The following is a 23,857-nucleotide window of genomic DNA, read 5'->3' on the forward strand; positions in this document are numbered from 1 at the left end:
GATGATGCTGTGTGAGTGAGGCCATGAGGCCACTCATGGGGAGGGCGATGACCCTGCAAAGGTGTGATTGTTTCCCTATCTGCTACCGTCCTGTGGACTTCTGGCTGTAGATGTGTCTGTGCTCTTTGCGTGTCACTGACCCTGTGTGACAGCGACTGAGGATGTCATGGGCTCTGTGTGACTTGTCATGCCCCTGTGCCTCTGAGACTGAATGTTTGCTTTTCATCCTGTCATTCTGGGCTGTGTGTTAATGTGTGACTGAGCCCTGGGTTTAGGGTGTGTTGGTTGCATTTTGCTGGGTCTCTGCAGCTGGGGCCCATGTTTACCTGGGTCCTTGCTGGGGGGCTGATAAAGCTAATGATCTCCAAGTGGACAGAATGGGGCCGGCCTGCCCTAGACTGGGACCTCTTTGGCCTCTGAGCAAGTCCCTGTGCAGCTGCAGAGCCAGCCCTCTTGGCCTGCACTTTTTTACCCTCCCTTAAAGGCCTCTGGTCTAAATTCCTATCCATGGCAAGGCTGAGTTTGTCCTGAAGAAGGAGCAGCTGGAGGAGGAGCCCCTTACTCAGTTTAGAGACTTCCCAGGAAGTTGCTAGCCAGCATCAAGTCTGTGTGCCAGCTCTCAGCGGGAGAAGTTGACTGATACAGGGGATGGCTTGTGTGTGTCTGTGAGACAGAGAAGAGAACTTGAATTTGGCTTAAATGCTGTCTCCCAGCACTGTTGCTTTTCAGCCTTGTTTTGCTGAGATTGGCAGGAACATTTGCAGAGTGGCTGTGAAGTCGAACCTCCTCGGCCCCCTCCTCTCAGAGGAGAGGCTGTTAATGAGACAGAAGGTTCTAGTGTCTCCCCTCTGTGCACTGATTAGAGGCAAAAGAACACTGGGGGCTGATTGCTGCAACTGAGAAGTTATGTTGTGGGAACATTTGTCCTTCCCAGAGGAGATCTGTTCTTCTACATCATTCCTGTGACTTCTCTGTGGCATTTTACAAAGTACTGTACTTTCATGCACTTAATCGCGGATCATTTCCACAAACACTGTGAAGTGAGGGAAGAGCTTGGTTTCTGGGAGAGTTTGCACAGAGCCTTTCAGCCTCAAAAGAGCCTCCGTCAGCCTTTGATTCCTAAAGCCTACCTGATCTAGGCCTTAGACACATCTTTAAAGTTTTATTTTTTAGCTGGGTACAGGGGTGCATGACTGCAATCCCAGCTACTCAGGAGGCCCAAGCATGGGGATTGCAAATTTGAGAACCAGTCTGGGCCGCTGAATAAGATCTTGTCTTAAGTGTAAAAGGGAGGGGGTGTAGGGGCATAGTACAGCATTCCCTGGACTTAGTCTCCTTTGCCACCAGAACAAAAAGGAAAGAGAAAACATTTTTAGTTGAGATATAATTCACATAGCATAAATTCACTGTTTTAAAGTATACAGTTCGGTGGGTTTTAGTATATTCATAAGATCATGCAACCATCACCACTACCTAATTCCAGAACATTTTGTCATGCCACAAAGTAACTCCATACCACAAAGAGACTCCTTAACTATCACTCGAAGCCTCCCTGTACGCATTCTCCCCTATCCTGGGCAACCACTAATCTTTCTCTCTGTACAAATTTGCTTATTCTGGAAAGTTTATATAAATAGAATCATGCAATATGTGGCCTTTTGTGTCTAGCCTCTTTCACTCAGCATAATGTTGTAGATGCCTTAGCCCTTCATTTATCTTTATGACTGAATAATATTCCATCTACTGCATGAAAGTGTCACATTTGTCTCACATTTGTCTAATCTCCACCAACACATTTAAAATTGTTATAAAAAGCATTATTTTTTACCAAGTGCTGATGACCCAGTCAGCAGAGTAAAACTCAGCCAGCTTTGATTTGACTTCGGTACATGCAGCATTTTGTTGTCCAGTGAGAGAGCAGGATATCAATGTTTCTGGGAAGACGAGGCTGTCTTTCACAAGTGCTGAGACCCAAAACGAATGAAGAGAGCAGGTCTGCATGGAGCCGGGAGTCCTGAGTCCAGGCGGGCTGTACTTCTGGGCCACGCTTTCTGCAGTTGTCTCCTGTCTGTTCGCCTCAGCCCATCTGAAGGACTGGATTACCTCTTAAGGATGTTCTTTGGCATCTGTGACGCCGTTGGGATAACTGACCTCACATTACCTTTCCTTGGAGAACCTCAGAGAGTGACTGAGAATTAAATGGTTATGAAGTCTGTACCCCCAAATCGTTTCACACTCATCAAAATGCAACTCCTTGGATGAGTCAGAGACACACCAGCGGTTTCCTGACACAGCCAGGCTGGCTGCGTGGCGTGGGAAACCAAGGGAAATCACAGCCCTCAGCCCAAAAGCAACTCTCTCCTCTGTTTCTTGCTTTTCAAGCTTTAATTATCTCATGTGTGTCATTTTGCTGTTAACCTTATCTCAACTCCTTTATGAGAACAGACAGAGCCCGGGAAAAGATAAGCCAACATTTTTCAGGAGTGGATTGGAACATTGTTATTTTTGACAGTTGTTCAAAGTGACTAATTTCATAGGCAGATCTCCAGGCACTTTTTGGGTTGGACCAGTGTTTCTCAACCTTGGCACTGTTGGGGCCAGAGCATTCTCTGTTGTGGGGGGCTGACCTGCACATTGTGTGATGTGTGATGCTTACCCCACTGTGGCCTCCACCCAGGAGATGCAGGTAGTGCCCTTCAAAACAGTGCCTGCAGACCGGAATGCTGTCCACTGGTGAGAGAACTTGCCCCTGGTGCAGCTCCACAGGGTGAGAAGCCACAATCTCTTCGCTTTTTTTTTTTTTTTTTTTTTTTTTTTTTTTTGGTACTGGGATCGAACTCACTACCTTGCACTTGTCAGACAAGTGCTTATGCCACTGAGCTAAATCCCTGGCCCTCTTGCTGCTATTTTTGTTTTAGAACACTGGGGTTCAGACCCAAGGCTGGGGATCAGATAAGCTAACTGCTAGGAGAGTGCTTCTGCCACTGAGCTATAATATACCCCCAGCTCCTGTTGTGTTTTGTTTGAGCAAGAAAGCGCATGGCCCTGAGATTACTAAACCTTCCTTGGTTTTTCCACCTTACCTTCATGGGGTGTAGGGAGCATGAGCATGAATTCATTGGCCCCAATGTACGCCTCTGCATAATTCCATTACAGACATTATCATAATTATCGTAATACAATTATAATACATTAGCATAATACAATTTAGGGACTCTGGGGCCTGCTCATATACTGGTTGGTTCTTGCTGGATAGTGCCACCTCCTTTGCTGCTCCCCACATTACTCTGACCCCTCTCCATGCTGCCCTTGACTTCTGCCTCCTCTCAGTCCTCTGTCAGCCTTGCAGTTCCTGGCCATCACACCTCTCCAGGGTTTCCTTTGCCTCTCAATGAGTGCTTTTGTCTACGGTAAAAAACATGCCAAGTCCTTGTGGTGCAGAGTTGTTTTCTAATCATTTTCAGTTTTGTGTTGAAAAAGGACAGAAAAAAAAGATTGATTTGAGCTTAAGGAGAAGTTACTTTTGGAGTTCAGCTTTTTGGCCTTTTAGCTTTTAGAAAATATCTTGTTCTTTCATTGGTACAGATAAGCTGACAGCCTAGAACATTTCATATTAAACATTTAAGACTTTATGCGAACCACCAAAAAGTTTTGAAGACCCACAGGCAGCCTAATTCCTGGCTGCCTTCCATGGTGACAGGCTTGCCTGGAGTGGGTTTTTAAAATGGTGCCCCTCACTCAGCAAGGCCCTACTTGACAGAGGAAATGGATTCTCTTCCAACATAGCCCCTTCCTTTTAGCAGCAAAAAAGAGGATAAGATCCAGAACAAGCCTGAAAAGTTGAGAGCTAAAGGAATGTGTTGGGCAACAGTGCCAAATAGGAAATATTCAGTTAGCAGGACTCAGCCCACCAGACCGTGGCAGGAATGTGCATAAACATTTGGACACCCGAAAATTCCTCGGTGGAAATTACTCAAAGGAACAGCAGGTCAGGTTGCAAGGAAAGGGCAGGGCTATTTAGAAGGAGCCAGGTTTCCTGGACATCTTTATCTTTTCCTGACACCAGGGCAGAGACTGGGAGACTGCTGTCTGAGGCGTGGTGATAGCCAGCCGTATCTGTGGTGTGACATTCTCTTTCTCTCTCTGCAGTTGGAGGCTGGCAGTGATGAGGATCGAAAGGTAAACCTCAGGTGAGCAGACTTCATTTTGTTTTTAAATCTTTCTTCCAAACAAGTAAGGGATACTTTTATTCCTTTCTCAAAGGGAAAACCCTCAGAAAGAATACCTTTTTTTTTTTTTTTTTAGTGCTTTCAAAATTATACATAAAGTGTGTGCAAGAATAGTGCCTTAAAAGTTACATGTTGAGGTATGGCTGTCCACACTTATAATTCAAGGTACTTAGGAAGCAGGAGGGTCATGAATTTGAGGTTAGCCTGGGTAACACAGGGAGATCTTGTAGATCTTGTAGATCAAAGTAGAAAGCATTGAATGTGTGGCACAGTTGTAGAGTGCTTGCCTAGCGTGGCCAAGGCCCTGGGTTCCATTCCCAGCACCAAAGCAGAAAACAGAAAAGAAAAGGAAAAAAATCTGTAAGACATACTCCTCAATTACTGTGTTTACTGGTGAACAGCAACAATATTTTTTGTTTTTCTTTATCAAAAATTAAGACTTTCCTTTTGTTTGAGTTTCTTGTTAGTTTCCAGAAGATTGCGCATTTCATTATGTAACATATTCCTTTGTGCCAAGGAGCCAATCTTGAAAGTCTGACCTCAGAATGGAAAAAAGTAAACAAACTTCAGGGATATTGTCATTTAAAAACAAATGTCTGTTTTATCGCCTGAGGAGGAGGAACATTAATTGGAAGAGGAGGTAGGTATTCAAAAATTGGGGTCAGCCATTCATTACCAAGAGCAGGATGTTTTGGTTAAATTCTCTTGCAGAAGAGGTAGAAATATGCTTAGCCTTGCTTTGACATTCTCACATGTTGGAGCAAAGGAAGGGAAACTTCACTTTGATTGGGGCACACATTTGGGGAAATACTAGCTTGCGAAAATCAAAGGCGTGCCTTTTGCAATTACTAGATCTTTCTTTGTAATGTCAGGCTCAGGACAAAGGACAAATTGGCTGTTTCACCCTGCGGTTTTGGGTTGGTCAGAGCCCAGGTCAGGGTTCCCAGGCTAGAAACAGCTGGACTCCAAGTGGGGGCAGTAAAGGGCCACAGTGTCACTCAGCTTCTCTGGGTGGAGGAGGGAGTGGGGGAAGAGTGACTGGCTGCTGGCCCCCCAGCCGGTGTAGCTGCCTGCTCCCACCTCCCCGCAGGCCCCTGCAGCACCTTCCTGGGGTCTGCGTCCCTTCCATCCTCCCCTCTCCCTTTTTCTGCAGGCTGTTGTCTAGGACAAAACTTTGGGCTCTGTCACTTAGACTGTCTTTGGCGGTGGGGGAGAGAAATTGGTATTTTTTTTTTTGTTGATTTGCAGTTAAGAATTTGTAAACCGCAAGGACATGAAAATGAGCCTGTGGGCCAGGTGTGGTGGTGAAAGCCTGTAATCCCAGGCAGGAGGATCTGCTCCTAGTTCGTAGGCCAACCTGGCCTACAGAAGTAGTTCAAGGCCAGCCTGTACTGCATAGCGAAACCCTGCCTCAAAAAGACCTAAATAGATAAATAAATAATTTAAATTTAAAGAGAGAAAATGAATATATGGCCCTGTCTCATTCATAAAATTCTCCTTTTTCCATCTGGTTTGGAGTCAGAGGGGACCTCACAAAAGAAAGAGAAGTAATGTTACACAGCAGCTCTGTGTGTTGCAGTGTTTGTGCCTTAAAACAGCACTAGCGTCTTCCCCATCTCCAGGTGAGGAATTTGAGGGCTGGGATGGGTGTGGGAAACACTGTGTTCCGGGCCTCAGTTTTGAGTGCTGTGCCACATTTCTTGAAACAGTTTAGTTACCTGTGGAATCAGCTGTGTCAGACTTGCAGGTGAGGGACCGGCGGGGGTCTGAAGAGAGCCGGGGCCAGAACTGCGGCTTCCTGCCAACTCCTGGCATCTGTCACTCCAGCCACGGCGAGTCCTTCTTTGCTGCTGTACTGGGACACCCTGTGTGGATGCAGGGAACTGGGCTGGCTGGCAGTGCTGGCTTCGGAGCTTGTCCCCTCTGTCTCTAAGTCCCTCTTCCCTGGCCTTAACATTCACACTCCTTTCTAAGGCAAAGGATAGCATCCTGCTTTCTAACCCTGCGAGCCAAACAGGAAAGTTCTCCTGTCCTGATTTAACCTTTGACTAAAGCTCATTCACATCTGCATGTTCATTTGCATTTACAGAGGCCTTTTTCCTTCAGGCCTCTCCTAGAGTGGGGGTGGGGGGAACGGGACTGTGGCTAAGTTTTTTGGGGAAGGTGAGGGATAAAGGGAGATTCCTCTTTACTTAGAATTGATCCTAAAGATAAACTTATTATTCAGTTTGTAAGGCTTGCCGGTGGGGAGAAGTAGGGACAGAAACTCCAGTTGCAGGGCTCCCCTTTTTGTTTCTTATACTACTTATCCTTAGTTACAGCTGGCCCTCTGGAGCTCTAGTTCTGCATCCTTCCACTGAGAACTGAAAATAGTTGAAAAAATTTCCAGAACATATTACACTGTTTCTGACATGTTCCATATAGTTAGGCCTAGAATGGTTGCATCTGCCCTGAACATGTATGGACTTTGTTTTTCTCATTATGCTCTAATAGTACAACATAGCAATTTATGTAACATTTACATTGCATGAGGGACTGTAAGTAATTGGGAGATGATACGGAAGTATACAAGAGGCTGTGACTAGCCTCTATGCAAATACTATACGATTTTCTACCTGGGACTTGAGCATGTGTAGTTTGGCACTCACAGGGGGTGCAGGAACTCACTGCCATGATGACTGCGGGATGACTGTAACTGCTTCACCTTTCAGGACATCAGGAGGTCAGATTGGCTCCATCACACACGGCACAGGGCCGCATCCCTTGGGCTGGGTCTTCAGTGTGTCACATGTCCACTTCTTGGTCTTCTTGGTGGTGTTGTCATTCTGGCTCCCCTCCGCTCCCTTTACATTGTTGGGCCATCCACTGATCCATCCCTGTACCCTCTCGGTCCTCTGTGCTTCTCCCGCCTGGCCCCTGGCATCTTCTGTGCATTCTACACACCTCTTCACCGCCATACGTACTGTTCTCAGTCCTGAAAGATCATTCCCTGCTCTGTGGCTGCCCTCTCCCTAAGCCAGTGCCTTTTTTTCATGGACTACATTCCCCATGGCCTCTTCAGAGTCTCCAACCCCACACATGTGTGAGTTTCCTCTCATCAGGGGGCAGATCAACTTCCGATTGTCTGTGACAGAGGCTGCCCACACCTCCTCACATTGCAGATACGTGTGCTTTGGCTACATATCTAACTGCTGGTGCTTCTCTTAGTGATGGGTCTTAGTTCTCTACCTGCGCATAGCATTTTGACATTTGAATGAAATGGATTTTTGAACGCTGACATAATTAAGAAACATGAGAAACAGCAAGGTGCAGGGTTGGGTTAAGAGGCAGGCAGGTGTTGGGCATCTGGCTTCAATACTGGGAGCCAAGTTCTTGTACCTCTTCTGGGGCTCATCCGTGAAGCATATAATCTTACCGCCCAGGGTCCTAAATAGTCCCTGTGAAGCCGTTTGCATGGAAGAAGATGTGGGTGACTTTACTTGCTACATTCGGTCTCGGTTTCTTGCTGAGGTGTTGCTCACAGGCAGTGGTAGTTCCAGCATAGAAGAATAAGCTGACTGACTCCCCGCACTGCTGCCTGAGCCAGAGAGGGCCACCACTGTGTATGCTGTGACCAGGAGCAGCCTGTCCTGCAGCCAGCTACATTCCCATATGATGCAAGTCAGAGTGTGCATGGTGAGGAATCCATGTTGTGATTCTGACAGCTTCTCTGGGCGTCTTTCGGGAAGTGTCTCAGGAACTGATACCTCACGCCCAGAATGAAAGATGACTGGTGCCGGCAGTAGAAATCCAGCCTTTGCACTCCATTCCCTACTTTTCCGCATGTGCAGACGCCTGCCGGCCTCTCTCGGTGCCCTTCTGGAAGTGGCACTGTTCAGACTGTGGGAACTGGTAAGCAGACGGCCTGCTGGCAGAGGCCCCTGGCTTCCTCACTGTCCTGGGAGCCTGTTTCGCCTGGCATGAGACATAAGTGGTTGTGCGCCAGGCAGGGTGCCCAGGAGGTGATGTGGCTGTGTTGTCCCCGGAGTGTGGATCAGGAGTAAAAAAAAAAATTTTTTTTCTTTTGCTTTAATCTAGTGTTTCCAAGTCAAGAACATGAAAATATGGATTAGAATGCTTTGATTTTGTTCTTTTCAATCTGCCCAAGCAAGCATTTAAGCCAGCAGCAGGATTTTGTCTTGTTTTATTTGGTTTCGCTGACAAACTGTGAACTCCCTTGCATCGTTCTCTGCCTTTCTTCTTCCCCTGCTGGCCTTCACCTGCAGGCCAGGGTACTAACTGTCCTGTGGCCTTTGGGAATGTGGTGTGTCTTCTCTCCCTGGCTTATCGTGTCGGGGTAGGTGAGGGCTGACACATCTCCTGCTGCAGACTGTATTTTTCTGTCTTTGTTGGGTACCCTGTTTGTGCACCTCTCCCCACTCAGGTTCCTGTCTGCCTCGTATGGTTTATTTTAGCTTGGTTTTCCTAGACTCTGTTGCTATCGTGGCAGATCAGCCCTGCCAAAAGGTGTCACACACTGTGTCTAGGTTCTGTGCCCTGTGCTGGAGGTAGACACGTGTAGATACATGTAGTCACTGTGTCACTCATCTACTGCTGTGTTAGGCCTTAGCGCAAATGTAGCAGTTAAAACTGTTACAACTGGAGCAGGAGTATGGTGTAGTTCAGTGGTAGAGTGCTTGCCTAACGTACAAGGCCTGGAGTTCCAGCCCCCGAATCATAAAACAAAAAACAGCAGTACATATTTGTCATCTTGAGGTCACTGTGGGTCAGGAATCTAGATGGGACTTAGCTGATCCTTTGCTGGGGTCTCACAAGGCTTCAGTCAAGTTGCTGGTCACACTAGGGTCTCTTCTGCAGCTTGAGGACCTTCCACCGTCGTGTGCTTTTTGGCCAAATTCATTTTCTTGCAGCCGAGGAAGTCATGGTGGCTTATCTCTTCAAGGCAAATAGGAGGTCCTGCTCCTAGAGTCTCACAAGAGATGTGTGATTGCCAAGATGACTGTCCCACCACCTTTGTCATCCAGCTCAGCTTCCTGAAGGCAACCATGATCCCATCTTGTTCTCTGATCCTGCCCACACTGAAGGACAGGATACCCACCCTCGGAGGATTCTGCCTGCTAGGGAGTCTATGTGTTCTTGGGATGCCCAGTCTAATATGGAGAAGATACACATAAAAAAGTAGATTTCCAGGGTCACAGGTGTCCCGGGGACATGGTACAGGCACAGTAAGGGGTGCTCAGTACACTTGGAAGAGGAACATGGAGAGTGGCCACCGTTGACCACCATGCTGGCAGACACTGTGTCCTCTGTGCTCAGCAGCCACCTGCTTGCTCAGACTTTCAGGCCTGGCTTTTCTTGGATCTGCCTCACCTTGAATGTGTTAGTCTCTGAGATTACCACTTTCATGGACCTTCCCATTTATGTTTCAATGAGTTTTGGGCTTAGGAAGGAATTGGCCTGGATTTGCTTCTGCATCTGTTCTTTGTCACCTTGCTGGAATTTTATGTGACCATAACTAGCCTTCAGTTTTAACAGAGCCAAGTAACATTCAGCTTATAAGGTTGCTGTCAGAATTAAATGCGATAGTGACATCACAGGCCTTGAACAAATGCTGCCTTCCCGTTCTTCCTTCAGGGCACAGCTTCCATGTAGAGGGATTCATGATTTTTCTAACCACCTCCACATGGGCATTTCTCTCTCCTCAGTGTTTCCTTGGAACTTGCTTTGTAGTATAATTACTAAGTACATAAATGTTCCCCAACAACAGGACTAAGCTGTGTGATTTGTGAAGCCCATGGCAAAATGAATAGTATAGAGCCCCTTGTTAAAATTAGAGTTTCAGTGGACATGGTGGTACATGCCTTTAACCCCAGCATTCTGGAAAGCTGAGATTGGAGGACTGCAAATTGGAGCCCAATCTGAGCAGTTTAGCAGATTAATGAAACCTGTCTCAAAAATTTAAAAAGGGCTGAGGGTATAGCCCAGTGCAGAGGCCATGGGTTTAATCCCCAAGGCTGCAGAAGCAATAGACAAAATTAAGAATTTCAATATGCCAGCAACAGAGCATTAAACCCAGCACAGAGTACTAATGAGCACAGAGCCTTGAGCAGGAAGCCAGCCCTCCCAGCAGGTTGTGAGCTCCCTAAGGGCAGTATCGCCCTCATCTTTAGTCTTACAGTGCCTCACAGGCACTGGATGGGCCCCGGAGGTCGCCAAGGTCCAATTTTCTGTATGTTACTTGGTGTAGATCAACTAAAAGCAGTCATGGACTACATACAGAAAACAAAGGACAGAATGCTTTTTCTGCCATTTTCCCTGCAGTTTAGTGATGGAGGTGCGCATAGATGTCTCAGTACCCCTTTTCCCTAATCCGTTTACTGAGAAGTCATCTATTAACAGTTCATTGAACTCCTACCATGTTTCAAGCCCTTTCTAGCAGCTGGGATTATAGCAGTGAGCGTAAACTCCTGCCCCTGTCAGAACGAGGCTGGTATTCTGCTAGGGAGACAGGACAGGAGGATAAACAAGCCCAGGAAGGGTAGGTGTGCGCTTGCTAAGGAGAAACAATAAAGCAGGGATGGAGGCGGTGAATGTCAGTACTTGCTGCATGCTCACCCTTGCTGGCCACCATGTGCAGTATTTCATTTTATCTTTCAAAGTTCCTGTAATTAAGACACCATTTTTTAAAATTGGTGCTGGGAATCAAACGCATGACCTCACGCTTGCCAGGCAGGCACTGTGTTGCTGAGCTTTACTCTCAGCCCCCAGGAAGACATTTTTATTCCCATTCTCTGGGCAAGAAGACTAAGCCTTAGAGATGTAAGTAGCTTGATTACAGACCAGTATACGACAGAACATGACTAATTTACCATGGACTCCAAAACCCATTCTTCTAACCTAAAATTTCAAGAGCCTTCTCTGTCCTCCCTCCTTTGTGCCAGATCTCTCACTAGGCGGCAGAGTAGAGTTGATCTGGAGGCCCGAGTGCTCCGCAGGCGGCTTCCTGCACACCCTCAGCTGTGTGCTTTAGGAGGACCCGTCACCTCGCTGCTCTGCCTAAAGCAGGAATCCTACTGCACCCGTCCACGTGTGGTGACTGGGCAGAGCACCTGGGTTTAGACGCAGACAGGTTTCCATTACTGGGTGCTGCTGTTCGGGGTGTTGGGCTGGGAACTCTGAGCGCCTCATCTCACTGTGTCATCACAGTGAGCTCGTCCCTAGGGGATGCTCCTCTTCAGGAAACTTTTACTGTGTCGGAGAGGTTAAGGACCTTCAGGCCGGCCTCTGTTCCAGCACCTAAGTTCCTTCCTCTGCCGCACTGCCCGCCCCGCAGAGGACATGCAAATTTGCATTTCTGTTCCCACCCTGATGAGCAGTGGCCTCCATTCATTGATTCTCATTTCTGCGCCTAGGGGTACACAGACTTAAAATTCTGAGCCCTTTTGCTGTTGTGCTGTTCCTTTTGGTTTATTTCCTATATTATTCCTAACAGTTTGTTGGCAGGATTTGATATTAAAATCAGAATTTGCCTTCAGTATATATTAACTTTTTTAATTAGAAAACTCATCCTAGTCAGGACAAATGAGGACAGAGATGTGAAGAATTTGCTTCTATCAAAGCTTAATTAAACTTATATTTAAGATTAATGTAAAACAAGTTTTGGCTGGGCATGGTGGAGCATGCGTATAATCCCAGCACTTGGGAGACTGAGGCAGGAAAATCACCCGGAGTTTGAGGCTAACCTGGACTACATGAGTTTAGGACTAGCCTGAACTACACAGGAAGACCTTGTTTCAAAAAAAGAAAAAGAAAGAAAAACAAAAAGAACTTTACCAAACTGACAAAAACAGTGTTGTGTTGTGTTCTGAAGCAGGGTCGTCTTACACAGTTCGGACTGGCCTAACATTCACTATTGTAGCCCAGGGTGGCTTCAAACTCCTAGCAATCCTTCTGGTTTTCTTTTCTCTCCTTTTCTTTTTGAAGTGAGATGTCACTGTTGGCCACACAAGGTAACCTTGGGGCCCCAGTTGTTACAGGGTATATGAGATAGCTATGACGTGTGGACCTCCAAATCATACAAGGGAAATACTCTAACTCCCAACCTGCTAGATGTCTGAAACGCAGAGTTTGTGTTCTCTAAAATCAAGGAGTGAATTCTAGGAACAATAGAGGTTGAGAGTAGGAAGAGTTTACGAGAGAAAGACAGCTTCTGTCTAAAACAGACAGAAGGGGAACCAGAAAGTGGGTGGCCTGCTGACCCCGTTTTTCCAGGGTGTTTTACTGAGCAAAGCCACGCGGTGAGGAGCGTTCAAGGTGGGACAAAACTGTAGTCACTAATAAGATGGCAGGTACGGTCACTTAGGTAATACTGATCCAGTGAGAAACCACAAAGTGGGTGTGAGCTGGGACGAAGCTGTGGTGGACCAGGAAGATTACAGCAAGTGTAGTCGCCTAGGTAATAGTGATTATTTTTTTTAACACCAAGTACATTTATTAGGAAAGAAGAAAGTTATGAAATATCCTCATATCTTTCCTTAAGAAATTAGAAATAAAAGAGTAAAACCAGGGCTGGGGATTTAGCTCAGCAGCATAAGCACCTGCCTGGCAAGCGCGAGGTCATGAGTTCAATCCCTGGTACCGCAAAAAGAAAAAAAAAAAAAAAAGAGTAAAAGCAAAAACAAATAGAAGAAAATAATAAAGATCAGAAACCATAATCCCTAATCAAAATGCCAGCATAGTTTGGTAACAGTGATTAAATGGAGATCAGATGTGGAAGGAAGGAAGTCGCAGTGGCAAGCATACGTGAGGGACACCTGGAAGGATGAGTTCAGGAGGACTGGTGTCCCCTCAGGGTGACGGAGGCCTATTTGGAATATCACTCACCGTGTGCATCCCTAGGGGAGGTATGTGGGTGTAGCGAGGCCTGTCCTTCAGTGAAGGCCACAGTTGTCTTCTGTGGTGAGGGCCCACCCCTGTCTAACTGCCTGCAATATTTATAAGTAGCATAACTGTCTACAATAAAGTGAGCCTCCTCCCTCAGCTTCCTGAGTGCATGGGCCACTGAGCCTGGCTTTGATACGCTTTTGAAGTAAAGTACCAGTACTCTGCTTAAATTTTAAAAGGGCTCTGGTTTCATTTTTCTAGTGCTCTTAGCGCCCCAGGAGTGTGTATGTACTCACCAGGGATGCTCTTGCATACTCCAACCACAGATGGCACTTGTCCTACTAGTCATCTTAGTAAATGGGGCAAAGCTGTGAGAGGGACTCAGAAACCCTAGCTTCTGTGTAGAAGTGTCTGATCTGCTGTGCAACCTTAAGTAAGTCACTTCACCTCTCTGGGCCTCAGACACCTTTACGTCTGTGTAAAGTAAAAAGACAAGATTAGACTGTAGTTTCTAATCCAAAAATAAGGGATCTTAGATCTACCAGTCACCCATCTCGGTCTGTGTTTTTATTGGACTTCTGATCTTCTCTGTAAGTTTATTACAGACTTACAAAGGTTGATCTTCACAATGGGAACAAAAGCATATATTTTTAGGGTGCCTGGCTGGTCAGGGTTATGACCTAACTCAGAGAAAATTGACCTGACCCCAAGAAAAAGTAGACTGACTTCTTCCCTAGCAGGGAGCCGAGCTATCTGTGTAGCAGTGGCTGCCAGAGAGCAAGAACCACGTCTTTGAAGCCATCTTTAGCATGCAGGGCACTGTGGGCAGATTGCTGGGTGCAGCTGGCTAGGGAATCCCTAAGACAGGAGAGTTCCAAGGTGCACCATACCGCTCGAGGCGGGCTGCTCAAACAGCCAGGATTAAGGAGGACTCCCTGAGGGAGTGGGCAGAGCCTTCCTGCCTCCTTCGCCCCTCTGTGGCTGAGCTTGGGGCAGGGTCACCATGAGAGACCAGGGTTACCCAAGTTCAGCCTTCGCGGGGAGAACCTCGCGCTTGGCCTATTTCCTGCCAGTTCCCCTGACCTTCGTACCAGCATTCCTTTTGTCTGCGCATTCTCATCCTGGTGTGCCTTTATTTTTAGGACTTTTCTCCCTTTCTTTTCTTAAATGGCTACTTTTGAAGCTATTTGTGAAAAGACTATTTCAGAGAAGGCAGTCAGTAGGGCCTGTCCTGGGAAGAGCCTGGACTCTTTCCCTGCTGGTGCCACCTACATCCAAGCAGCCATTCCCAGGCCAGTCTAGAGCAGGCTGCCCAGGAGTTCTCCAGATGTTTCCCCAGCCCTGGGCCCGTCACAGTGCCCACAGGGAGGGTCCTGGGAAGTGCATTGCATGGCCATGCTGGCTGCCATGTCTGGGAGTCACTTGTCGCATTCCACTCATGTGTCCCACTTGCGCATCCATTCCAGCTGTCTGTTGTAGCTGGAAAGCTGGGAGTGGCTCCTAGGTCTCCAGGTTGAGGCCATTGAGCCCTCAGCTGCAGTGTAGCTGGCCACCCCAAGGAACCTTCTCCCTGGCCCCTGGAGCACCCTGCAGCTACCCACATGGGGTGGGAGGCAGACATTATCTCCTGTGAACCAACCTGATAATGGGGTGGTTTTATTTTATTTTTTAATTTTTTATCTTTTTTGAGATGGGGCCTCCTTATGCAGTTCAGGCTGGCCTTGAGCTCACTTTGTAGCCCAGGCTGGTCTCAAACTCACAATGATCCTCCCACCTCAGCCTCCCGAGTGCTGGGATCACAGGCGTGAGCCACCATGCCCGGCTTTGTTTTTTTTTTTTTGGGGGGGGGGTGTTATTAGTTATCTGCTTTACTGATGAATTTAGCCAGTTTGTATTTGGTGGCTACCTATGGGTTCTGTGTTGAACAGTGGGAATTCCATAGGTTTAAAAAAAAGGGAGTCCTCGTCCAATAAGAATATTGTATAGGGTAGAGGTATTGAACCTATGGCATGCATGTTACTGTGTTTTCCTTTTAAGACAAAAATTTTAATATACAGTTGTTTTTTCCTAAACTAAAATGTCAGAATACAGGTTTAATTGCAGTGTTGATACTTTGATAAATCAGTGGTTTGGGGGTTGCAGCGTGGCACTCGATCTCTGAAAGGGTTGCCATCACTGGTATGGGCTACATCTCCCATAACTGCTTCTAAAAGGAATTTTAAGCATGAATTATAAATTCATAGAACACAATAAAATTTAACATTAGTGAGAAAATGGATGTGTGGAGAAAGTAAGGGGCAAAAGCAAGGGGTAACATTCGTAGTTTCCAGAGCTCAGCTACAAGTCTGACTTCAGCTTTGGTGAGTTAAAGCTAAGAGAGAAACAAGATCGGTTGCTGATTCATGCTGTCCTTGAAAATACCAGCAAGTCAGAGAGCCCCACATAAGAGTCATGCACCGGGAGCCCCAGCTACTTGGGAAGATGAAGTAGGAGAATCACTTGAGTTCAAGACCCTTATTGGCAACAAAGATAGACCTGGTCTGAGAAACTGCAAGAACCCAGCAAGACAGTTCCTCTCAGGAACTCCCCCTGGCAGATCCCTGTGGGTGCTCACAAGGAAACCCTGCAAGGTGCATGAGTAAGCAGGTTGTCCTAGGTTGGGCCCTCAACCCGCAGGGAAAGCTGATGCCGTGTGCCCATCCCACCAATTAACCTGAGTAATTGTGGGTCTTCAGCGGTGAAGTCAGAAGCAGCAGTTGGTGCCAGAGCTGCCGGCTGCCTGGGAACAGGATGCTGAGTCACATCCTGCCGGGCTGCAGCATCCTGGCTTCAAGTGCCCTCACAATGGGGGGCCTGCACGGGCAGGTTGACCTCCTGCTGTTCCAGACACGTGGTCTCAGAGCAGGAAAGTGCTAAAATTAGGTCTTTTATGGACCAGGACTCTGTGGGTGAGAGGCCCTCTAAGTTTGGGGACATACAGGCAGCTGAGAGCAGAGCTCCCCACCGTCTGCACTGCTTGCGCACAGGGCCAGACTATTTCTGTTCTGGGAAATGGCCCTCAGGCAGGGAAAGATCTCTGGTAAGGTGAAAAGAGCCAAGAAATGGAGAAGGGACACCATAAAATATGCCAATAAAAATCATCAGTAGATAGGCTAGGGTGTAACTTAGTGGCAGAGCACTTGCCCAAGTATGTGTGAGGCCAGGGTTTCATCTCCAGCACCACAAAACAAAAACTAAAATAAGAAAACCACCCTATCTTTTATCATCTACCAATACAGAAAAATTGCAAGTAGTGTTTTCCAAAATCTAATTAGGATTTTAAAAATTTTTTAATTTTGAAATAATTTCCCCAGGCGTGGAGACACATTTGAGGCTGAGGCAAAGGATCACAAGATCAAACCCAGGCTAGGCAATTTACTGACTTAGCAAGAGTCCGTCCAGAAGTAAAAAATAAAGGGCTAGAGGTGTAGCTTAGTATGATGGCCCTAGATTCAGTTCCCAGCACCACAGAAACAAAAAACAAACCACAATAACAACAAAAGTCCAAGCTAACGGAAAGGCCGTTCTGGTGATAGCTGTGGTAATGAAAGCGTCCACAGCTCACGGTCCATCACTCATGTAGTTGCCTTCCCTTGACTCTCATGACCTGCATGCTTTTGTGTCCAAGACCGTCGTCATGTTGGAGTTTGTCCCTCACTGCGAGTGTGTCTGGCAGGTCCTTGTGACTAGATTCCGGTCCTGTGTCTTTGGCGGTACCAGCATGTCAGTGATGCCAGGTCCTCCCTGCGTCCTCGCAGGTGGTGCGTGGTTTCCTTTGGTCTCCTGACCAGGGTGCTCCGGGTTAGATGCGTCTCCCGCAGTGGTCTGTGTGTTAAAGAGTCTGTGCTCCGCGATTAGTTGTGAGCCTTTAACACACAAACCTTTATGGGACATTCACCCAAATCAGAGCAGTGGTTTGTCCGACTTCTTTGTTCTTTTCCTGTGATCGTTAAGAAGTATTTCTTGGGTCAGTACTATAAAATTGTATTAATGTCATACTCCATCAATGTATTTTTCAGTATATTTGTATTTATATGTACTCATGTCTTTCCATATTACAATGGGGGGTTATGGTAGATGTTTCTTTTTTGTTAGTGGTTTGTAGTAGTAGTTTATAATATAATAAGTGTTATAATTGGCCCTGACTTGGTCAGTGGGCCCTCATTTAGGTGGTTTCTGTGTGCCTTTGACATGTCCTTCTTTGTTTTGTTTTGTTTTTTGTCTTTTTGAGACAGTTTCACTAGGCAGTTCAGGCTGACCTTAAACTCACTTGAGGCCTAGGCTGGCCTCAAACTTGCAGCAATTCTCCTGTCTCAGCCTCCCGAGTGCTGAAATTATAAGGCATTGGGCCACTACACTGAGCCACAGACATGTCATTTTTTTTTTTAATTTCTAAATATTTTTACTTCAAATCTCTTTTCATTCCTCTCCAAAAGATATGTCATTCTTTAAGCATTTCTTTGCATTTTTGTATCCAGTGTTCAGGTTTGATTTTATTTTTTTCTGGTTGCTATTGCTAGCTTCAGGCCCTCTCAGTGATCAGAATTAGGGAATGTATGTATGTATGTGCACATATATACACATGCACAAACATATTTATTTCATTATCTACTTAAATATGTTGAAAATCCTGAGTTCAAAGTGGTACCTTTAGTCCCCGCCCCCTCCGGTACCTTTAATTCTGATGCAGTACCTCTGGTGCATTCTGATTGCTCTGTCTTCATTAGTCACCACCACTGTCCCACACTATGTACTATTTGATGGTGTCCCCGTCCATAAGCAGCCTCCCATCTCCACTGCAGCTCTTCCCCCTGCACAGGTGCCCTGCTCACCACACTTGGCACCATAAGCCCCCCAGCTAAGGTGCCAGCCCTGCTGTGCCCTACCAGATGGTTTCAGATTTGAATAGTTTTAGATATTGTTTTCCTGCAGTGTCAGTTCAGCAGAAATGCAGTCAGTGCTTGAGAGCAGAGTTCCAAAACTAGAGTCTTGCTTTCTCCTCCAGCTTCTTTGCCTCTCAGTCACATGACCTTGGGCAAGCACTTGACGCCTGTGACCTCAGTGTCCCTACGTATAAAATACTCAATGGAGACTGAGGATTACATTAGTTATACATGTGGTGAACATCAGCAAAGATGTTTATCACCAGCCTTATATTTATTAAAAGCCCACTCTTCTGGACATCAAGAAGAATCCAGCGATGGACAAGTCATAGTCCTAGATCTCCAGATGCCTGGGGCATTAAGGGACAGTTAGTTGTCATTGGGTTGTTTGAAGCAGTTGGTTCCCAAGAGGACCTCATCTCCAGATGATTGTACCTCCTCTTAGGGCATTTATGCAGTCATCTTTGTCCCTGTCCCCCTGGACATGGGTAATGTTCATGATCCCACTGCTCAGAGACAGCTAGGCAAGTTCCTCATGGGATGCTTTCAGACTAAAGAATCTACTATATGTCAAGCCCAGAAGGAGATTTGAAAACTGGACATGTTCTGGTTTCTGCATCCTGTTGTGAAGAGATAATAAGTTCACCCATGAGTAGATGGGTCAGGTGGACCGGTGGATGAATTAGGGAATACCATGTGGGCATCAGAGGACTTGGATCCTATTACTGTCTGAGAATATGGCCTTGAACATAACCCTTAAATCTTAGTTTATACACCTGCACAATGAGAGAAGGTACAGAAGATGCCGGATGAAAGAGCCATGGCTCGCAGATAGGGCAGGTATGGTATGAGAGCTTCCTGGAGGAGGCACAGACATCAGAGGACAGACAGTGTGGAGAGGCAAACCGGAAGGAGGAAGAGAGACGGAGTCGAGGTATTTCTGAGGTCAGCAGTAGGTAGGGATGGAGTAGGCAGTGAGTGGCGTGGATCCGGTGGAAGGTATTCATTATGAAGTACTGTTTCAAACGTTAAAACTCCTTGAGAGAGAGCATGTCCATCCTCTTGAGGTCAGGTACTGTCTGCTGAATTAATTTAGATCAATGATACATGATGGCCAGTTGTGGCTACCACAGAAAGTTAGCCTAGAGCGTTGGGACTCATAGACGATGTGTTAGAGCAAGCTCTGGGCTGGAAGAATGTTCTGGAGCAGTAATTAGGGACTGTGTGGAGTGATCTTGAGGCCAGGCACCACTGGGGAGCCAGGCCAGAGAGACTCTGTCCGAATGTCAAGCTCCCAAGCTCTCTGTCCCGTACCACGTCCACTTGTTCAGCACAGCCAGTTAAATTAAAACTAATAAAATAACAGGTTCATTTCCTTGTCCCAGCACCATTTTGTAAGGGTTCAGTATTCTCCTGTGGCTAGTGGCTCCGGTGTTGGACAGTGCAGAGAGAGAGAGCATGTCCATCCTCTTGGCCAACTCTTGTCTGGCAGGGACATTCTGATCAGCCGTGCTTGGGGGCTGGGCTGGTATTGTGTGACTCACAGCGGTGAGGAGGACCCTTGGAAAAGTTACCCCTCACTGACTAATAACTAGGAGATGGGGCTGCACACTGAGAAAGGACTGTGAACCTGGGATAGTTGTGATAATCTGTTCTTGGAATTTTTGAGTTGTTTCAGGAACATTTCCTTCGCGTGCCTGTTATTTCTGGCTGAATAGGGTGTCTTTGCTCCATGGCATTTTTCACACAATGCAGCCTTTATTTTTTCTGGCCCACTGAGGGGGCTTCAGTCCTGGTATATGGATGGCAGAGGAAGGCCACGCGGGCTCTCTACCGGGTGAGGAGCTATCTTAAGGCTTGCAGAGCCAAATCAAAGTTCATCATTTGCTTTCTTATTTTTCCAGAAACAAAGATCCTGCTTTTCCAAGCTCACTGGTAGATTCAGCTGCTTGCTCCTACCCATTGGTATGAAGGGGAGCTGGGAAACTGGCTTAGAAAATGTCTCTTTACTGTCTGAAATGCTTCTGGACATTCCTTCTCTCTGAGAGAAGCCCACGCCTTCCAGCCAAACAATACAGGCCCCAGCAGCAAAGACATTTGTAATGAGCCCTGCCAGCATTTCTTGTCTGTGACCCCTTTTCCTAAGCATAGTGCCCTGCAGAGCTGGAATTTCCTTGTTCTCAGCATTATGTGTTTAGAGGAACAATTTGGGGGCCCTGGTTGACAGGTGTGTCCCTAAAGGCACTTGTTTTCTTTTACTCTGATGAACGGTGTTTGGATTAAGGCCCTGCCAGATTTCACTGGGCAGCACAGACCAAACAAGACTTCGGTACAACCTGGGGGCTCTGTGACTGAACTTGAGTGCAGAATGAGGGAACACCCTTGGAAGAGCGATGGGAAACATTCCCATTCCATCTGCTGCCTTAGCCAATCTCTCTCCACATAGTGTGTGTTCGATCGGTTCCCGTCTTCATGAACTTCACTTTGCTAGGAGTAGCTGTGGGAAGGTGTAAGCCATCTCCAGTGGTGGTTTGGAGGCCACTCTGTGCCAGCTTTAACAGCTGGTGCAGCTGCTGCAGGCCAGATCGTCCTGCCCTCCAGCCTGGGGGTAAGGAGAGCAGGGAGTTGGTGCTTCTCAATCATTTTCTGCCCCTGTGCCAGGTGACCGCCAAAAGTATTTTCTCCCAGTCTTGGTTTTTTCATCAGAAGAATAGAATTAGAAAAATTAAGTGAAAAAGTACAGACTTCCGATCTCCATTCGGATTGGGGCTATTATTTACTTATTTTATAAAATGTGGGCTGCATGTGGTGGCATGAGCCTATCCCAGTGCTCGGACAGCTGAGGCAAGAGTTGGAGACCCATGAGTTTGAGACCAGAGTGGGTATGTTGACAGATTAATGGCTCAGCCACAAGCCCAGGGTTTGGTTCACAGCTCTGTACTTTCTATGACTTGAATTTGTAATTTCACTCAAGAATAATCAAGCTCTGAAAAACTGGTTTATGCTAACCAAACTTAAAAAGAACTGGCTAGAAAGCAGAATTTATAGATTCACATCTATGAATCAACAGTGAGACCTTTTAGAAAAAGGCCAAGTCCTCTTCTGTTTACTACAGGGTACAAGTTACATATTTTCACTCTCTTCTGTTTCACGACCCTTTGCAGTAGCTTTGCTTAATTTCTTCAAGGGCAGCTCCCCAGACCCCTCACACCCCTTTGGACCTTACCTTCTGCACAGTTTGATGCACTGTACTGATGCTATTGCTCTGTGCATGTCTATCCCACTAACCTGAGGTTTTTTTTCCAGGCAGAAACTGTTTGATTCATTTCTGAATTCCCAAGGCTTGACACTCTGCATACAATAGACACTAAGTAAATACTTCTTCATCTCAGCAGAATGAACAGAACCTCCCCTTTGGAAAGCTCATAAACACCCATCTGCAGTGACAACTTTATATTGGTTCTTTTTCTATAATTACCACTAAGTCCCAGAGTGAACCACAGCCTTGTACAGAGTTAAGTACAGATAAGGGTTAATACCATCCATGGAAAAGTAGTTCAGGTATTTTCAACCAGTCTAGTAAGTTTGGGGCCCTTTATATACCCTGTACTTCAGGTGTATAGTCTGTGATTTTTTTGGAGAGCTATGGCATAAGAAATCCTAAAATTCTAACATGTAAATAACTTCCTGATTTCATAGGTATATAAATTAGTATTATAACGCCTGCTTTGTCTACCTCTCAGAGTTGTGTTATTTTAGACAGCATCTCACTATGTAGTCTAGACTGGTCTTCAACTCACAGTGATTCTCCTACCTCAGCCTTCCAAGTGCTAGGGTTGTAGGCATGCACCACCACAGCCAGCAGTCTCTCCGGGTTTTCAGGGATAAACAATGCCTGCTAGAATGCTTCGTGAACAGTAGAGCTTACCAGAGGTCTGGTCTGTCATCACTGTCATCATCTGATGCTGCTGTAATGCATGAGCTCCTTTAAAGAACATTTATAACTCTGAAAATACTTGTTGGAGATGAGCCTTTGTCAGTATCAGATAACCTCTGCTATCTGCAGCCATCAGGAAGGTAGCGTTTTTGTTTTGTTTTGTTTTTAATTTTTAAAAATTTTTTTTTTTTTTTTTTTTTTGCGTTTTGGTTTTTTGATGCTGGTAAGACCTCCCTTCACAGTATCTAGTCATCCTACGCCCCTTCTGCAAGGACCATGTGTTTTTCTTAGTGATTGTTTCAGTTTAGGAGCTTAGGCATTGGTGGAAACAAAGATGTCATTACAGGTTCTGGTAGGAGCATGGCTTCCCTGGAGGCCATGTAGACGGGCACGCAAGGCAGGAAGTTCATGGGAAGAGAGAGTTAAGGGCCAGCAGCGCCTTTATTGGATCCAGGGATTGTACATCCAGGTTTCTTGCAGGGAGGGTCAATGAGTGGGTTTTAAGCAGGCACAGACAGGAAATCACTGAGTTACTGAGAGGTGGTCACTGAGACATGTGCGCAGTCCATGCAGGGGTTAGGGGTCAGTGGGGCCAGTTAAGCAGGCTGTCTAGCTGCCTCCTAGGGATGTGTTCACCTGGAGGTGGTTGTATAAGGCGGAGATCTGAATGAAGGCCATTGAGAACCAGGAGATGGAGAACTGGAAACAGTCTTAGGGTGACTTGAGTGCTGCTCCTGGGGTAGGAAAGTCCAGCTTACATTTGGTATGGATACTGAGGCAACATAAAATTTCAAGAATTCATCACACATGTGATCAACTAATGTCTGTTTTGATTCTTCTAAGGAAAATAAAGTTTTTTCACCCTAGTGTGACTTCCTTCATGGACCCTAATTGTATTCCTTCCCTTCTGAGAGGATCATGGATGTTTCTTGATGTTATCTTTCAGGAGCAGAAACCATACATTGCACAGCTGTGTAGAAGATGTTTTTATAAAGGAGAAACTGTATGTTTTTCACTATTAATACTGGTAGGCGTCAGAAACATGTCTAGAGCTTTCTAAAAAGCTGATGCCCAGGGCTTAGTGTAGAGCTTCTGAGTTAGTTCCTGCTGAGGCTGGTTCTGGGTAAATGTGTTGTAGGAGTTCTATAGATTGTTCAGATGTGTAGCCAGCATTAGAAATCAGGGACATTCATAAGCAGTTTACAGTGTGATGTTTCTATTCTCTAAGGATTGATGTTTCTAAGTAATACAACACATACCCTAGACCACCCAGGCATGGCCCATTTCTTTTTTAAACTTCTGCTAGATCTTTATTTTTTATGTATGTTTTTCTTTTTCTTTTCTTTTTCTTTTTTTTAAATTTTAATCGGTACCAGGGATTGAACTCAGGATCGCACGCTTGCAAGGCAGGCGCTTATGCCGCTGAGCTAAATCCCCAGCCCCATGGCCCATTTCTTAAGGAGAACAGTACTCTGTTCATCTTGATGCTTGCACTAGCGTGGCTTCCCCCTGTACTCCACACTCTCCCAGTATTTAGCTGTTCAAATAAAGGAGCAGAATCCTGTGAGGGTCTGTGAGAACATACATGTGTAGAACATATATTAAAACCCAGAGAAGCATAGCTCAGTGGCAGACCATATGCTTAGAATTTAGCATGCATGAGGCCCTAAGTTCAGTCCCCTATGCCAAAAGATAGATTCCCAGACCAGAGCTTTGTGTTTGCTTAAACTTTGGTGTGTTCTAGAATTACCAAGAGATTTGCTCAGGCAATCCCTGGAGATTCTAGTTCAGAAGCTTTGGCCGGCTTCCTCCATTTGTTCTATGGAAAAATAATCCTATACTGCCAAGCTGCAGGAAGTCAGTGACATGGCATAGCTGCGTGCCTC

The 23,857-nt window shown here is 46.2% G+C and overlaps 2 protein-coding genes across 10 annotated transcripts in view; one reads left to right on the top strand and one right to left on the bottom strand.

Annotated features, from left to right (window-relative positions):
* Positions 1-2,371, bottom strand: part of Dao (D-amino acid oxidase) — a 50,939-nt gene extending 48,568 nt beyond the window's left edge. For 2 of the 3 annotated variants that reach the window (XR_010039530.1, XM_063225352.1), the window contains exon 1: positions 1,829-2,371. Coding sequence is in view for 2 of the 3 variants with exons in the window: in XM_063225352.1 (XP_063081422.1) it covers positions 1,829-2,001 (173 nt within the window). In the remaining variant the exon portion in view is untranslated. The remainder of the gene's footprint in view (positions 1-1,828) is intronic. The other variant, XM_023560663.2, reaches the window with a different exon arrangement.
* Ssh1 (slingshot protein phosphatase 1) overlaps positions 1-23,857 on the top strand; it is a 67,925-nt gene that overhangs the window by 1,118 nt on the left and 42,950 nt on the right. For 3 of the 7 annotated variants that reach the window (XM_063225789.1, XM_003477806.5, XM_063225797.1), the window contains one exon: positions 4,150-4,190. In XM_063225789.1, coding sequence (XP_063081859.1) covers positions 4,150-4,190 — 41 coding nt within the window. Of the gene's footprint in view, positions 1-4,147; positions 4,870-5,477; positions 5,852-23,857 lie in introns of those variants that run through there. The other 4 variants (XM_063225795.1, XM_063225796.1, XM_063225791.1 and 1 more) reach the window with 4 other exon arrangements.

The sequence above is a fragment of the Cavia porcellus genome, unplaced genomic scaffold, assembly GCF_034190915.1.
Source record: "Cavia porcellus strain 051 isolate PalLab524CR breed Dunkin Hartley unplaced genomic scaffold, mCavPor4.1 scaffold_16, whole genome shotgun sequence".
NCBI classification, from domain to species: domain Eukaryota; kingdom Metazoa; phylum Chordata; class Mammalia; order Rodentia; family Caviidae; genus Cavia; species Cavia porcellus.